The following is an 18,336-nucleotide window of genomic DNA, read 5'->3' on the forward strand; positions in this document are numbered from 1 at the left end:
GGACTGCAGGTTTGTCAGCAGGGGGGTGTCAGTGGATCTCTCGTCTTCGATTTCATTATAAGGAGAATCTGGAATACGACGTCGCACGGAGCTAGCTTTACGCGTATTTCTAGTACCCATATTATTAACTACATGTCCAGGTGGGTACCTAGGTAGGTACCGTTCACCTGAAGGTATTGTGGCTTGGGAGGTAAGGTTAAGGGGGGCGGGACGTCGTTTAGGGCTCCGGATGTGGGCCTGGACTCCAGTGCCAGGGGGTTCCAAGAAGGCTTGGCTGGACAAGCACGATCGGTGCATCCGAGGCAAAATACTAGTAGAGTATGACAGGCAGGCTCTTGACGAGTTACTACTATGGCCATACGCTTCTTAATGTCACGTGCCTATACATACTCCCATTGCGAGTCCTGGACCCAAGGTCCATTAGTACTCTCGCTTAGGTTTCGCAGGCTCACCATTGAGGAGTCTCGAATCTCACCCCTGCGGTCAGCCAAGAATATACTAAGACACTCCAAGACTCGCTCAACATGCCGTATGGCCCGAATCTTTACAGCTAGCTATCTCTCTTTTTGGTCTCTCTCTGTCTCTCTCTGTGTGTGTGTGTGTGTGTGTGTGTGTATTTCGACTCGGCCTTCAGGGGCCACTTCTTTCGGTGCTGTTTCCCCTTTTGAAATATATCATTGAAGCACAGGCTTCCTGAATGCGGTGCCCCTGATGCTAGTACCCCGACGTTGCCGGCAAGGGCCGTCTCCATAGTGCGCCTTCTGCAGCCATTTTTATCGTCTTGGTATAGTTCGAAGCATGTGGATGGGGCCCGACTGGGGATGACTGCATGGTCGGCGGGATGACTGCCGAAAGGATGAGTCGCTCATGAACAATGCGGCTCCAAGTCACTCTTGTGATGCTTCCTGATTTTTGTATAAAGGCTCACGTCTTCCTCATGGACTACAGAAAAGTCTTATTCGATACCAGCACGCTCTCTACTACGCTCTTTACCTAGTTTCCACTGAGAATTCGCCATTGTCTGCCCCCTCTTGTGCGCTCATTCAAGATGTACAACTTTGCCATCATCTCCGCTGCCCTGTTGGGTATGACCCAAGCCGTCTCTGCGGCTTGCACGAACCCGACCCAGCGCAAGGCATGGTATGTCGAGTTTTCCAGAAGTACTATCAAGTTTCTCAGCAAGCCACGTACTGACACATGCGTTCAGGACGGCGTTGACAGATGCCGAGAAATCGAGCTACCTTGAATCGGAACTCTGCCTGATGGATCCTGTCCGGTCACCTTCGATTTCCAAATACTCTGGATCCAAGACTATCTGGGAAGATCTGCAGATCGCTCATGTGGCTCAGGTCCAGTTCATTCATGGCGTGGTAGGTTCCCTTTGGCCTACCGTATCCTTTTTGAAGTAAGACTTGCACTACTGACACAACACTTCGTTTCCGTCCAGGGTGCGTTTCTTCCATGGCATCGCTGGTTCATGACGGTCCATGAGAATCTCCTCCGCGACCACTGCGGCTATACCGGACCGATCCCGTGAGTACAACCTCCAACCGCGCCCAAGCACTTTCAGGCTTTGAGGAAGACGTTGACAATGTGATAGTTACTGGAATGAGCAGGTGGATCAAGTGGCAGGACCTCTGACAGAGGCCAGCATTTGGGGAACCGACCCTACTACCTCATTCGGCAGTGGCGCCACCGACGCCAACGGCTGCGTTGTCGATGGACCTTTTACCAATCTTACCTACGACATCAACCCGCAGCTTGAAAGGGTCGGCACACAGTGTCTGGCATACGATTTGAAACAGGCCCAGTTCGAGCTTATTGCACAGACCATTGTCGACACTTGCAATGCTCTTGGGACCTATAAGGAGTTTAACACCTGCATCGGTGGCTCCCCCCACACGTCAGGACACTTCGCCATTGGAGGAACTGTAAGTTAATCAGAGGTTGTGTTGTACCCTTCATTCTATTTTGGACTGACACCGTGATCTTGTAGATGGACGACGTGTCCCTCTCTCCGGCAGACCCTCTGTTCTTCATGCACCACACGAACCTGGACCGTATCTGGTGGGAGTGGCAGAGCAAGGACGACGCTCGTCTCACAGACATGGGCGGCGACAATGTCGCTAAGAGCAACTTCCTGGCCTCAGCACAGCCAAAGAGTCTCCCCGTGTCGGCTTTCTCTCCTTACTTTGAGGACGGTGGCGACGAGACTACCCTGGACCACGTTATGTGGATGACTGGGGTTGTTCCCAACATTACTATTCGCGAAGTGATGGACATCAAGAGCGACGCTGTCTGCATTGAATACCTCTGAGGGGTGCAAGTCTGAGCGTCGCGGTTGTCGATTAAAAAAGGGCATGGTACCGTTCTCCGCCGCAAATACCCTAGGAATACCATCTTGGGGAGTTGCCTCTAAATCTGCCTTAGAATGCATATAATCACCTGAATATAATTAAATTCTCTATAGTTATTTCCTGTGCTCTTTTGTTATAAGTAGTGGGACTTACTGGTAGTCAATCTGCGAGTGGATGGCTGACTGTCTGCCACCAGTGTGATGTCAAATCGTTCCGAGGTCGTGGTTCTAGGTTCCGAGTTAACATGCCCGTTCGGAAAACTTCACACGAACTTCAGCTTGCAACGACTATATTTAAACAGCCCGTCACATGAGTGGTCTTTTTCTTAATACGTATACATCCCAAGAGGGTACGGTCCCTTCACACAATGGTAAACGATCAAAGACCTAGAATTTGAGGGGGACAAAATATATTGTCAATAACAGTGCAAGAACGTGGCTTCAGCCTCGTGGCTCATAGACAATGCTCGGGAATACTGCTCTTGACGGCGGAATCAAATTTCACTGCTTACAAATCTCATATGGATGGCCAGGGAATAGGGTTGCCGCTCACTACACTATACGTATTGGGCTTGTTAGTGTAGTGTAGTATACTTTAAAATACCCTTAGTGTAAATGTAGTGTAATATATAGGCCTTTAGTGTAAGTGTGTATAGTGTAGTGGGTTAAAATATAGGGGGGGTAGGTTAAGGGGGGGTAGGTTAGGGGGTAGTAGAAGAATAAATAGTAGAATAAATAGTAGAATAAATAATAGAATAAATAATAGAATAAATAATAGAATAAATAGTAGAATAAATAATAGAATAAATAATAAAATAAATAATAGAATAAATAATAGAATAAATAGTAGAATAAATAGTAGAATAAATAGTAGAATAAATAGTAGAATAAATAGTAGAATAAATAGTAGAATAAATAATAAAAGTAATAAAAATAAAAGTAATAAAAGAAATAAAAGTAAGAAAAGAATAAATAAATAAAATAAATAAGTAAAATAAATAGTAAAATAAATAGTAAAATAAATAATAGAATAAATAGTAGAATAAATAGTAGAATAAATAATAAAAGTAATAAAAATAAAAGTAATAAAAATAAAAGTAATAAAAGAAATAAAAGTAATAAAAGAATAAATAAATAAGTAAAATAAATAAATAAAATAAATAAATAGAATAAATAAGTAAAATAAATAAATAGAATAAAGAAATAGTTAAATAAGTAGTTAAATAAGTAGTTAAATAAGGAGTTAAATAAGTAGTTAAATAAGTAGTTAAATAAGTAGTTAAATAAGTAGTCTTTTTCCTCCTCCTCCTCTTATCTTATCTTATCTTATCTTATCTTATCTTATCTTATCTTGTCTTATCTTATCTAGCGGCTTAGTTAGCTTTCCTCTCCCTTTTCCGCCCTCCCTCTCCCTCTATCACCCTCCTCCCCCTTACCCCCCCCCTATTTACACTTAAACCCACTACATTACACGCACTGGGCTACTTGGTGTAATGTAGTGGACTTGAAAATACCCTTAGTGTAATAGAGTGTAGTGGGCTTATTTACACCTACTACACTACACTAAATTAACTAATAGCCCCACGCACACCCCCACTCATATACAACCTAAATTATCACCATTCTAATTAACATTACTTAAATATATACCCACTTTATAAGGGCTATAAAAATTATATATATAAATAGATTTTATTATTTAATTTATTTTCTTCTCCTTTATATAATAGTATAGCAAATAGCTTTATAAAAAAAATCCTTTACACTATAAATAACTATTTTAATAAATCAAGTTAAAAATTAGCATATAATTAATATTATACCAACTAATAATAATTATACTATTACCTTATAGGAATATTAACCTATAAAGATGTTAATTTAAGTTAGTAAAAACTATTATTAATATAAAAGGGTTTTTTAACTAATTAAACCCTTATATAGAGCTACTTTATCCATTTCCCTACTTATATTCTTTTTTAATACTTTATAAATTAAATTATTTATAAAAACAATCCATTAATTAATAAACCTATACCCATTAAAATATATTAAATAGATTATTTTTACTTAAAAATCCCTTTCTAAAAATATTTAAAGCTATATAAATTAATTATTATTATATTAATTATACTATATTTAAAAATTTTAATAAATTCTTTAATTAACTTAACATTTTAAATATTTAGGAGTCCTATAAAGGTATTAATACTATACTAATAAGATTAATTTTTAAAAGAGTAATAAAAATAATAGTAAAGTATTTAAATTATTTTATAAAACTTAATAATTAAAAACACTCTTAAATCTATATATAATCTATAAGACTTAAATATATTAATAATAATAAAAGCTTCTACTATTACTTATTATATTTTATAAAAGTTAATTTAATAATAATAATTTCTTTACTAATAACTTAATTAATTTAAAGACTAATAATTTACCTATTTAAATATAGACTAAACTAATAATAAACTTAATTTATAATAACTAAAGAGTATATTTAACCCATTTATAAAGCTAATAAATAAAAAGTAATAGTAGGTATTAATCCTTAATAATTATAAATTATATATAACTAATAACTTTTATAAGAGTACTTTTATATTAAATTTAACTTATTTTTCTACTAATACATATATTATATATATTATAGCTACTTAATATTAAGTTATTTTTATATTTAAAGTAAAGGTATTATTAAAACCTTAATTTACTAACTTAAATATATAATATAAAAGACTTCTTTAAGGAGTTCTTTTTATATTTATTAAAAGGCCTAAAAGAGTGCTCTTATAAAGGTATATATTATTAAAATATAGTATATTATAGAAATCTAGCTATATAATTATTAAAAGCACTTAATTTAAAATTAATAATAATTAATAATAACTTAAAGGCTAATAATAAAAAGTTTAATATATTTATACCACTAAAAGTATATTTTTAAATAAAGAATTAACTATAATAGCAATAATAACTCTTTATTTATCTTACTAAATATATAAAATTAAAGTTAATTTATATAAACTTAATAATATCTATAAATTACTTATAGTCTATCTTTTTTTAAAAGTTTAATAAAAACCTTAATAAATTAATTATATATATAATTATTATTAAAGCTAAAAAGATATTTTTATTAATACCCTAAAATTAGTAATTAAAAAGTATAAAAAAGTTATTCCAAATTTAAATAAAATATTTATTAATATTATAATAATTAAAAAGAGAGAATAGTAATAAAATAAAATATAATAATAAATTTATTAATAATTAATAAAAATAGGTTTAATAATAAAAATAAAGATAAATAAAGTTTATATATTAAAGTTTAAGGACTAAAAAGTATTATATTATTATTAAATTTTAAATAATTTCTTTAATTATTAAGTAATTTAAGGTTAAAGTTAGATAGTACTTAAATAGGTGTTTAAAATCTGCTTATATATAAGTAGGGGTGTGTATAGGGCTATTAGTTAACTTACTACACTAAGTGTAGTGAACGGCAACCCTGCCAGGGAACGCTGATGACCAATGTATGGTAAGAAAAGATACTTATTAGCATTTCTTCTAGTCTCGTCGTATGACTGCTTTGTCGGCTATTAGCTGAGCGGCCCCGTCGGGAGTGATGCCTTCCAGCCTTGTCTGTGCGGCACGAGGCTGAGCCACGTGCCCACGCACTGTATTCTTTTTCCACTGTTATTGGTACTGTATCTTTTTTTTTAAACAAAAGGCACTGGGTGTTGAGCGTTCACCACTGTATCAAGGCGTTACATACATTTTATATGTATGGGGATTAAAAACGAAACCACTTATTAGCATTTCCATGCTATGTCCATCGCAGTATCTGTCAACTTCCTATCAATTGATCAAAGGCAATCAAATCATCACTTTGGAGTACTACCTAGGTACCTACTCCCGTATCCGCCACACTGGCCTGCAAGCCTCGATCTTACCTGTTTCTAACAACTGACTGTGCCAGCCCTGGAGTCGGGCCAGGGCTATGCGTGATTCCGATGTGCCATAAAATGATTACAGCAACATATCTCACCATAGATCAATTACGACACCAACCATGAAAGGGTCAAGACTAGCTCAACTGTGGATACCAAGAAGCTTATGTGACAGAAATCACGAGTGTATTGCACTATTTTCATCACGGCCTCAGTTGACACGTGTGGACCCGTGCCTGCGTTTCGGAAGCCCTTGTCAGCATGGCCGTTTAGCTGTACCAAACAGCATTGGCAGGACCGCTCTGTAAATCCAAGTGGGCAACCGCAGCCGCGCTGGACGCATCATCCGCCATCTTCCAGACCTCGAGGAAGTTGGCCGCTGCGTCGGGGATTACAAAGTACTCCTCGCTGAACCCTGCGGGCCCGACAGAGTTCGAGGGGCCGCCACTGTTGGTTGTTGGCAGGAGGAAGAGCTGCTCCGTGATGGCGCCCGTGTCGGCATCCAGCGAGAAGGCGGAGACGTAGCCGGGGATGTCTTTCGTTCGCGACCGGGTGGCGGCGTAGAGGTACTTGGGCGAGGTGGAGTCCTTGGTCGAGACAAGTACCTCATCGGCCCAGTAGGAAGAGGCGTTGGTAAATCCTGTCCACTTGGTTAGTGAAACAAACACTCGGTCAACGCTGAAGAATATCTTACCATCAGGCAGCAGTGAATAAGTGGTGTTGGTGAAGGACAACATCCCAGTGCTGTTGTCCCGGCTGTACACAGCAATCGAGCTAGGTCCCTCATACACAACATAAACCCATTTCCCATTAGGGTGGATAGTCATATGCCTGGGTTCACTGCCGTCCTCAGTGTACAGATGCTGGATCTCTTCGACCGTACCGGCCGTCTCATCAACGGCGTGAGTCCACACGCCGCTGCCCGTGTAATCAGCAGAATAGAAGAAGTCGCCATCCGGGCTGATGTCACTACCGTGGGCGCCGGAGCCAGGATCGTAATCTACGGTGGCCATCAGGCTTTTCAGGGCGCCGGAGTCGTCAACAGAAATGGCCAGACTGGAACACCCCGTACTGAACGGGACACCAAAGACGGTATACGGGGACACGCTGGACACCGATATGTAGTTGGCATTGGTACAGTTGGAGGACAGGGAGACATTGCTCGTGTAAGTGAGACTTAGATCATCTTCGATTGTGTAACTCTGTAAGTAGCCAGTGGTGGCCACATAGAGGTTCTTCTTCCGTGACTAAATGCGAACATTAGCAAGAGGGTTCTGTGTCTAGGAGAGCGGATGGCTGATCATACGTCGAGGGCGATCCATTTCTGGCTGCTTGTGCCCGGAGCCGTGATATTCTCGACGAGGGTCAACGCGTTGGTAGAGTCGTCAAACTCGAGTCGCACCAGATTGGTGCCAGTAAAGAAACCAGCAAAAAGGGTGTGGGAAGCAGCGAGAGCACGCGCAGCAAATGCTGCGAAAGTGACTGCGGAAGCACTACGCATGATGACGGGATAGAGGCTTCGACAAAAGAGTGTGGTCAATAATACAATGTAAAGAAAGATCGGATACACCTGTGCACAAAAAGCCGGTCGATCAGAAAAGACTGCTTCAAGTTGGTCATAAATGTTCCTGCCACAGATCAATGGCCCCCCTTTCTGGTCACTGCGTGAAGTATGTCTTTTCTTCTCAATATGTCATACTTTTGTTCTCTGATAGCTGACGAATTCGTTGCGACCCTATTCGCGGCTCGAGGGCGGGGCTGTTTCCACACGTGGCGATTGCTGTAACCCAAGGAAGGCCCTGTCCCTGTGCACCGCCCGCCCAATGCCGTTTATAGGGTCTTCTCCAGGCACAGATCACTGGCATTAGTGGCCCAGCCAATTGCGAAGCTTCTGTATTCTCATGCACCATGGAACCTCCCGGGCTTTTCTTTTCGTTCCTGGTTCGGGTTGGCAGATGCCTCTATAGATCCGTAGTTAGTTACGTAAGCAAGCCCTACAGGCAGCCAAAACCACGCTTCTATAGGTACCCTTTAATAGCTAATTCTTCTAATTAACAACCTAACTACCTATACCTTTAAATATTAAATTCCTTATAAATTCTAATATTTTAATATATAAATATAGAGTAAAATATATAAAAATAATTATTTTTATTAAAAAAACCTTATTTTACTTTTATACTTAATAAAAATAATTATAATTAACCCTAGCACTATTAAATATACTTTTAAGTAATTATTAACTTAATTACTATCTAACTTAAAATAAATACTTATACTTTAACTATATAAAGCTAAATTACCTTTAATAATAATAATAATTATAAAAAAACTCTATTTATTAAATTAAATAGTAATAATATTTATTTATTAATAATTATTACTTATAAATAAATAATCCTTAAACTAATTAAAAATCTTAATAATAAGTATTATACTTTTCTTTTATATTATTATTATTAATATAATTAACCTATAATTAAATTAAAAATATATTAATAAATATTAATTCTACTATTTTATATTAATTTCTACTTTTAGTTAATTTTTCCTATTTAATACCTTATAATATTTAGTAAAGCTAATTTATAAAAAACTCTCTCCTTAAAGAATATCTATTAATTATAAGTATTATATTAATAAATTTATAATTAAAAAGTACTCTAAAAAGCTTACTAACTAATATATTGCTTATAAACTCCTTTAATACTCTAAATACTTATCTCTTATAACTTAATAAAAATTATAACTAATAACTTAAAAGATTAAATAAAAATATAATATTAAACTTAAGGCTATTAAAATAGTTTATACTATTTAAAATAATTATATTAATTAAAAACTTAACTTAATTATTATATACCTTAATAAAATATAATCCTTTATTATATTAAATAAAATAAATAAAATTATTATTCTAATTAATTTATACCTTTTAATAGTAGATTTTAATAACTTTAAACCCTTAAAGTTAATATAAGAATAGTATAATTAACCTTTAATATTAATTATATAACTCTTTATAAGGATCTATTATATTAATAAAGGTCCATTTATAAAAAGTCTTTCCTATAATAATCCTACTTAATAAATTTAACTTTCTTAAAGTCTTTTAATATAAAAAAGTTTCCTTTTAAAAACCTTTAACTTAATATTATAAATACTTCTATCTTTAATAAATTTAAAAAATATAAGTTTAACTTTATACTTTTATAATCCTTTATAAATTATAATTAAATAAAGTCCTTATAAAACTATTAAATAATTTTAATAATCTTATTAAATAAATATTTACTAATAAACTAAATTAATTTATTTTTATAAAAATAATTATATAAATTTTAAGTTAATATAATACTTTTACTTTTAAATTATATTTTTTTAACCCTCCTACTCTATAAAAATAAATTATATATTAATTTTATTTAATATCTTTAAAATACTTTTTAAACTTTTACTTTTATAATAATAATTTATAATAATTTATATTATTCTATTTAAAAACTTTCTATTAATTAATTAAATATTTATATTAAAATTATTAATAAATTACCTTACTTAATAACTATAATAATTATAAAAGAACTTATTAAATATATTAAAGTTTATATTAATAAAATAATTAAATAAAAATCTTTATAACTTTTAAAATAATAATTTAACTTTATAATATAATAACCCTTTTATTATATAAAAGTTAACTAAAGTACTATTAAGAAATTAAAAATTATATAACTTAAATTAATTAATATTACTTTAATATAATTAATAATCTTTAACTTATAAACTAATAAATAAACTATTTACTTTACCTTTAAAAACCTAACTTATAATATATTAATAATAGATATTAAACTTTATATTATTATAATTTAAAAAAATAATACTTATTTTAATTATAATAAATAAAATTATTAGGTAAAAATTATAAAGTTAAACCTACTTTCCTAAAAATATCTATAATTTATTAATTAATTAAAATATTACTTTTAAAGGAGTTCTTTATAATAATAAATAATTTAATTTATCTAATTAATTATATAATATAATTATAAACTAATATAATAAAATAATTAGTTAAAGTTACCTTAAAGTAAATTTTTAAAAATATATTTAAGTTTATTTTATTAAAGATAACCCTAAATAAAAAGAGGAATATTATAACTTTATTTCCTATATAAAAATAATAATAAAGTTAAAAATCTTTTAAAAGGAATCTTTAATAATATTTATTTAAAGAATTAAGGCTATTAAAGTACCTTTTATATAAAAATAAGTGTTAGTAATTCCTTATTTTTTTATAATAAACTACCTTATAAAAGTATAAAAGTATTTTATAACTTTTTTATACTTAACTTATTAATAGCTATAACTTTTATACTTTTTTAATTATAGCTCTTAAACTTATTATTACTTTAAATCTTTAATAATATAATTTAAGTTATACCCTTTTATAAACCCTATATAAATAAATAATATTAATAGTATTAACCTTTTAATTATAAAAATATTTTTATTATTATAAAATTTATTATAATTAATAAACTTTTAAAAGATTTTATAATTTTTATAAAGTAATCTTTAATAATATATTTTAAGTAAACTTATTTTTAAAAGAATAATTTTTATTAATAAATAATATATTATATATAAAATAAAACCTTTTATTTATTTATTTTTTAATTAATTTAAATTAATATTTTTAAAATATATAAGTTAAAGCTTTTAATTATAAAACTACATTTTAAATATTAAGACCCTTCTTTTACCCTTAAAGTAATATTTAAATATTTTTATAAATAACTTTTAAGTTACTATCTATATTAAAAGTATACCTAAAGTTTTTAATTTATTTAATAAAAGTAATATTATATAAATATTTTATTAAAAACTATTTATTATATTAATATAAGTAATTATAAACTCTTTTACTTTTTTTTAAATAATTTAATTCTTTATAAAAATAAGTTATATATAATTTTATTAAAACCTATAAAGGTATATTTATTTATAAAAGTAAGAATTCCTAATCTTTATTCTTTTACTTTATACTTAAAAGCTTATAGCTATATATAAAAGAAACCTAACTTAAATAAATTATTTAATATTTCTATTATAATTATTATTAATTAAATAATTATATTAAGAAATATATATATTCTATATTTAATATTATAAATTAAATCTAATAAGTAATAAACTATAAATAATATACCTTTATAAACTTAAAAATAGCTTTTAATATATTTAGCTAAACTTTAAAATAATAAAAAGATTACTTTTATTATATTATTTAGTTTATATAAGTAATTAGTAATATTATTTAATCTTTATAATATTTTAACTATATTTTAAAAGTTTATTAAAAGTCCTTTATAAACTTTATAAGTTTATATATAGCTTAACAAATAATATTATTATTTAAGTAAATATTATAAAATAACTTTATAAATATATATTAATTATATTTATTTAATTAATAGTTTATAACTTTATTTTAAATATATTTAAAACTAATTTATTTATTAAGTAAAGAGTTTTTAACTTTTTTATTTTAAAAATAGTATTATTACTAATTTAGTAAAAGTTATTACTATTTATAACTATTTTATATTAATAATTATAATTAAAGTTTATAACTTTATTAATATTATTAAATACCTTTATAATTTAGTAAATAATTATTTTAAGTAAGTTAATACTTTTATAAATTATATTAATAACTCTAAGGTTAAATTATTATACTTTTAAAAAGTATAAAAATAATAATATAAAATTAAAGATATTATTATTAAGCTTTTAGTTATAAAAACTTTTAATTAATAGTTATTCTTTATAATTAAGTTTAATATAAGTAAATATTATATTAATATTACTCTTTTATAACCTTACTTATATAATTAAGAATTTATTCTTTATTTAGTTTTATACTTTTAAAAAAGTTTATAAATATTTAGATATAATATTTTATTTAAAAGAAAACTATTTAAAATTCTATTAACTTTATAATATTAGTTTTATTAAATTTAAAATATTAAAATTATAATTTTAATAAACTATAAATCCTAAAAACTATTAATATTAAAGCTAATTAACTTTTTTAAATTATATATTTTTAAATATTATAAAGTATTATAAAATTTATATTATATACTATACTAAAAAACTAATATTCGTATAAACTATTTATTTTATTTATTTAAAAATATAATCTTTAAAATATTATTTTTATTTTAAAGTAAAAAAGGGAAGGATTTATTAAAATAGATTTATAAACTTTATTAATTAAATAAAATAGATTTTTAAATAGTTTATAAATACCTATATAAAGGAGTTAACTTATCTAAAGTTATTAAATTTAAATAAATATAAAAGTACTTTATAGTACTTAGTGACTACTTATATAAAATTTAAAAATATTAATACTTATTTAATAACTCTTTTTATAAAATAGAAATTACCTCTTTAATAACTTTCTTTCTTCTAATCTCTAAATTTAATAATTTATTAATAGTTATTAAAAACTTTATTTTAATTATAATTATATTATAATTAAAAATACTTTTATAAAGTATTTAAAAGTATTAATATTTAAAAATTACTTTTATTATATAATAAGTAATTATAAAATATAAGGAATATTAATTAATAAAATCTTTTATCTAATACTTTTAACTTTAACCTAATTATACTACTAACACCTTTAACTTATTAAGTAATTAACTTTATATTTATAAATAAAATTCCTATCTTTATAGTAATTAAATATATTACTAATTAAATTAAAACTAAAATTATACTTAATATAATTTATAAGGCTATACTTATATTAATAAAAGGATTATTAATATTTTAAAACTCTAAAAATAGATTTTAAATAATATAAATTACTTTATAGGTAAAGCTATTATAAATTAGTACTATTACTATAATTCCTACTTACATTTAATTATATTTAATAAATTAAGAAAAAATAATAAAGTTAAAAAGGTAAATAATAACCTAAAAAAAGTAATTCTTTATAAATAACTAGCTAACCTTAATTATAATATCTAGGTCTTAATTTAATAAGTAGTTATATTATATAATTATATATTAAAATCCTATAACTTATAACGGCTAGGTGGAAGCTATAGGGAAGCACCCTAAAAGCGCCTTAGTACCTAACTATACCCCTTTCTAAGACTTATTAAAAGGTAAGTAAAACCTATTTATCTCTTTTTAAAAAAAAGTAAAAATTAATCTTATATTAAACTTAAATCTAATAGACCTTTAAACCTCTTTTAATCTATATTATTATACTTAATACTATAACCTATTATAATTTTAATTCTTTTTCTTATATTACTTATAATATTATTAAAAATAAATAATTAAAAAAAGAGGTTTTAAATAAATCTAAATAATAGTAAGGAGAGTTTAAATACCTTTTTAATAAGTAATACCCTTACTTAAAAATAGAAATAAAACTAAATCCTTTAATAAAAATAAATATTCTTAAAGTAATTAAAATTACCTTAAAAATTAAGTTAAAGAATTTAAAACTAGTTAATATTACCCTACTATTTATAGTTTATACTTTATAATAATATAATAATTAAATAATAAACCTTAAAAGTTTATATTTTTAATTATAATCCTTTTATAATAATAAAATAAAATAATCTATATATTTAATTATATTAATAAAAATATTAAAATTATTAAAATATTTATATAAAATTTAAAAAAAAAAATAAGTTTATATTTAATTATTATAAATAAAATAAGTTTAAAACCTTAATAATAACTTTAAGAAAACCTTTAAAATATTTCTAAAATTATTTAAAACTTAATTAATTCTACCTATTAATAAGAAAATTAAAACCTTTAATCCTTTTATTAATATTTTAAAACCTTAAAGTTAAAATAAAAGGTTAAAAGTAATAATTTTAAAATTAAATTCTTTCTCTCTAAATTATAAAATTAAATCTCCTTAAAAATTTAAACTAAATATACTTTAAATTTACTAAATATTAAGAATAAAATAGTTAAAATTACTTAAATAATTTAAGTTAATATATTTAAATAAATTAAAAAAAAAAGTATAAAAAACTAAAAATAAAATATAAAAAAGGTAATAAAACCTCTAATAAAAAAGAATAAAAAAAAGCCCTTTAAAATAATATTATAGCTTTTAAAAAAACTTAAGGTTTATTATATATAAAAGGTTAGGGCTAAAAATCCTAAGATAAAGGCTTATATACCTAACCTAATTAAAATATTTAAAAAAATAATTTTAAAACTACTTTAAAACTTAATCTTTTAATAATAATAAAAAGTTAACTATTTATTATTATTATAATAATATTTATTATTATATTTTAAACTATTTAATATTAATAAAAATTATAATATCTATAAATTAAATTTAAAGCTATAATAACTATTAATTAAAGGGCTATTAGGATAAAGCTAAAATAAAAGTTAAAGATTATTTTAACTACCTATTAAAATAATATCTAAAATAAAAAATTAAACTAATAATTAAAATTAAAAAAAAAAAAAAATAATAAAAGTCTATAATACCTTTATAATCCTAAAAAGTAATTATAATATAAGGTTAAAAGTATATTAAAATTAACTTTAATATTTAAATTTAAATAAATTTAATTAATATTTTTTTATAAGAAAATTTAGTTTAAAGGAATTAAAAATTCTTAATATCTATTAAGGGATTAATTATATTTTAGTATTTATTTATAAAATCTTTTAAATTCCTTTTAATTAAAAACTATTTTAAAAATTAAAAAAACTTAAAATATTCTTACTATTAATTAAAAGTATTTTAAATTTATTTTATTATTAAAACTTTAAGTTTATAATATTTTTAAATAAAATTAAAAATTATTTAAAAATTAATAGCTTTAATAAAATAATTTATATATTATTTAATAAATTATAAAATCCTTTATAAAAATTAAAGATAAAATATTTATTATTATACTATCTTTTAATTAATAACTCTTTTAATTTAAATAATAAAAGGAGTAATAGAAGCTAAAAGGAATAAATAAAGGAGAAAAATTACCTTAATCTCTTAATTATACTTATAATTAAGGGGTTTAAAAGAATTTTTTATAAAAATTAAAGTAAAAGAGCTCTCCTTTTAAAGAAAGGTAAACTATATAATTAAAATTAAAAGAGATATTATTATTTTTTATTTTTTATTTATTATTATTAAAAAGTTAAAAATTTTAAAGGAATAATTAAAAAAGTTTAAAACTAAATAAATTACCTTTAATAAAAGTTTAATAAAACCTTAATCTTATTTATTTTAAAAGAATAATACTTTTTAACTTTATATTAACTATTAAACTTTTAATAAAATAATAATTAAGAATTATTACTTTTACTATTTATTTCTAAGATTTTAAACTAACTATTAAATATAAAGTATTTTTAAAAATTAATTTAATAAATACTTACTATTAGATTTATATTTAAGAAAAAATAAATAAAAATAGTATTCTATATATATTATAATTACTATAAATTTAAAATAATATTATTTAAATTAATTAATACTTCTATTATATTTTAATTATTTATTATAAAGATTTTAAATAATTATATTAATATTTATATAATTATCTATTTAAATAATATTTTAATTTTCTTAAAGAATAAAAAGAGTATAAAAATATATTTAAATAATTATAAATTAATTATTATTAGTTAAACTTTATAGGAATTTTAAAAGTATAATTTTTTTAAAAGATTAAATTCCTAAAATTCTTAATTAAAAGAAAGGAATTTAAATAAATCCTAATTAAATTAAAACTATTTAGAAATAGCCTATCCTTACTATTTATTATAATATCTAAGTTTTCTTAAATTTTTATAATTTCTATTAAAGGTTTATGAAAAATATTTTAGAATTATTTAATCCTTTAATAAGTAACTATTTAGTATAAAATAAAATTAAAAGTTTAATAAAATTAACTTATTTATACTTAAAAACTTAAAAACTTAAAAACCTTCAAGAAATTTAAAATTAAGTTTTAATAAATACTTTTATTTTAATACTATAATCTAATACTTTAAGTTTAAATTAAATATAATACCTTTAATAGAATAACTATCTTAATAATCTCTTAAAAATATATTATTAAAAATATATTTTAATAATATTTTATTATTTTTAATTAAAAAGTTTTTAATATAAAACTTAACTAAATAACTTATAATAAGGAATTAAATACTATTATTAATAACTTTAAGTATTAATAATAATACTTTAAAAAGCTTAAAACTTATTACTATTCTTTTAAATTATAATAATCTTTATAACTTTATAAAATAAAAAATTAATTTAAAATAAATTTAATAATTAATATATTTAATTAAATTTAATTTTATTATTAAATATTATTCTAATAAAATAAATTTAATTAATAAATTCTTAAAAGATTTAATTATATATTAAAGGAAAACCTTTAAATATAAGTTAAATTCTAACTTTAAAATTAAAGATAGTTATAATTATTAAAAAACTTATAATTTTATTTAAAAATTAATAATAAATTAAAATTTAAACTATAATTAAAAATATTATAATATATAAGGTTTTAAAAGATAATTCCTTCTTAATAAAATATTAATTTAAATTTATAACTCCTTATAAAAGTAATTTATAATAAAAGTTTAAATTTAAGTATATATATTTAATATTAATATAATATATTTAAAGCTTTACTTTATTAATAGACTTAATTTATAAAGTTTAGAAAGAAGACTTTATAATTTAAACTATAATTAAAAATATAATTTTAAATAATACTATTTTAAATAACTTTAATTATAAAATCTAAAATAAACTTCTTTATTAGAAAAATATATATATATATTAAAATAAAAGCTTTAAAATAAAAGATTTTATAAACCTATTATAATAATTTATTAAATAAATATTAAAGGTAAATTAAAATATAAACTTTTTTAAAAATATTTTTAATAATTAGAGTTAAAAGCCTTTATAATAAAATATATATACTCCTATATAATATATTAATATATATTTATTTTATATTATTATTTATATAAAGAGCTTACTTTACTATTAATTTTATTAAAACTTATATAAAACTTAATATAAACTTTATAATTAAACTTTTAATTATTATTATAAATAAAAGAAAATAAATTTAATTTTAATAATTATAAATTATTTTATTAAAATAAGTTTTTTTTTAATTTATATTATAATAAATATTATAAAACTTAATAAAATTTTTTATTAAAAATTAAATATAAGTAAGGATTTTATAAAGAATTATTATTAATAAAAGTATAATCTTTATTAATAGTTTTTAAAAATACTATATAGATTAAATAATATAAAAACTATTATATTATTATTTATTATTTATAAGGTAATAAATAAATTAAAAATAAATTAAATTTTAAAATAATATTTTAGATTATTTATAATTAAAAATATTTAAAATTAATTAAAATTATTATATATTATATTCTTTATATATAATTTAATATTAAATATAATAATTAAAATAAATTTATTTAAAACTTTATTAAAATATAAACTATCTTTTATAATTTTATATAATTAATAGTTTATTAAAGATAGTATACTATAAAAAAGGTATTAATAACTAAAAATAGTTAAAAAGCTTTAATGAATATAAATAAAATATAAAGAAAATTAAAAATATATAATTAAAATTTAAATTTAAAATTATAATATATATTATTAATTTAAATAATTTAAAATTAATAAATAAATATTCTTAATAACTAAATATTTTTACTTAAAAACTAAAAGTTAGCTTTATAAAAACTAATTTATTTAAGATTCTAATTTAAACTAATAAATAGACTTATAATTTAATCCTTTTAAAAATACTTCTAAATATATAATATTTTCTATATAAATTAGTTAAAACTATAAATAGTAAGGTTATTTAAAGATTTATTAAGAGATATTATAAATCTATTTAATTTAAAAATAAATAAATTAAA

The 18,336-nt window shown here is 23.8% G+C and overlaps 2 protein-coding genes across 2 annotated transcripts; one reads left to right on the top strand and one right to left on the bottom strand.

Moving 5' to 3' along the window:
* The first annotated feature begins 259 nt into the window (after positions 1–259).
* KVR01_007565 (uncharacterized protein) lies at positions 260–2,469 on the top strand. Its single transcript, XM_044790466.1, has 5 exons — positions 260–1,140; positions 1,208–1,370; positions 1,448–1,533; positions 1,601–1,931; positions 1,997–2,469. The coding sequence occupies exons 1-5, from the start codon at positions 1,049–1,051 to the stop codon at positions 2,315–2,317; spliced, it is 993 nt and encodes a 330-aa protein (XP_044643818.1). The 5' UTR covers positions 260–1,048; the 3' UTR covers positions 2,318–2,469.
* Positions 2,470–6,484: 4,015 nt separating this feature from the next.
* KVR01_007375 (uncharacterized protein) lies at positions 6,485–7,984 on the bottom strand. The gene is made up of 3 exons (XM_044786091.1): positions 7,622–7,984; positions 7,010–7,562; positions 6,485–6,955 (listed from the first exon to the last, which is right to left on the bottom strand). Exons 1-3 carry the CDS (start codon positions 7,814–7,816, stop codon positions 6,585–6,587), a joined length of 1,119 nt encoding a protein of 372 aa, XP_044643628.1. The 5' UTR covers positions 7,817–7,984; the 3' UTR covers positions 6,485–6,584.
* Between the last annotated feature and the right edge of the window lie 10,352 nt (positions 7,985–18,336).

The sequence above is a fragment of the Diaporthe batatas genome, assembly GCF_019321695.1.
Source record: "Diaporthe batatas strain CRI 302-4 chromosome Unknown Contig00008, whole genome shotgun sequence".
Classification (NCBI taxonomy): Eukaryota; Fungi; Ascomycota; class Sordariomycetes; order Diaporthales; family Diaporthaceae; genus Diaporthe; species Diaporthe batatas.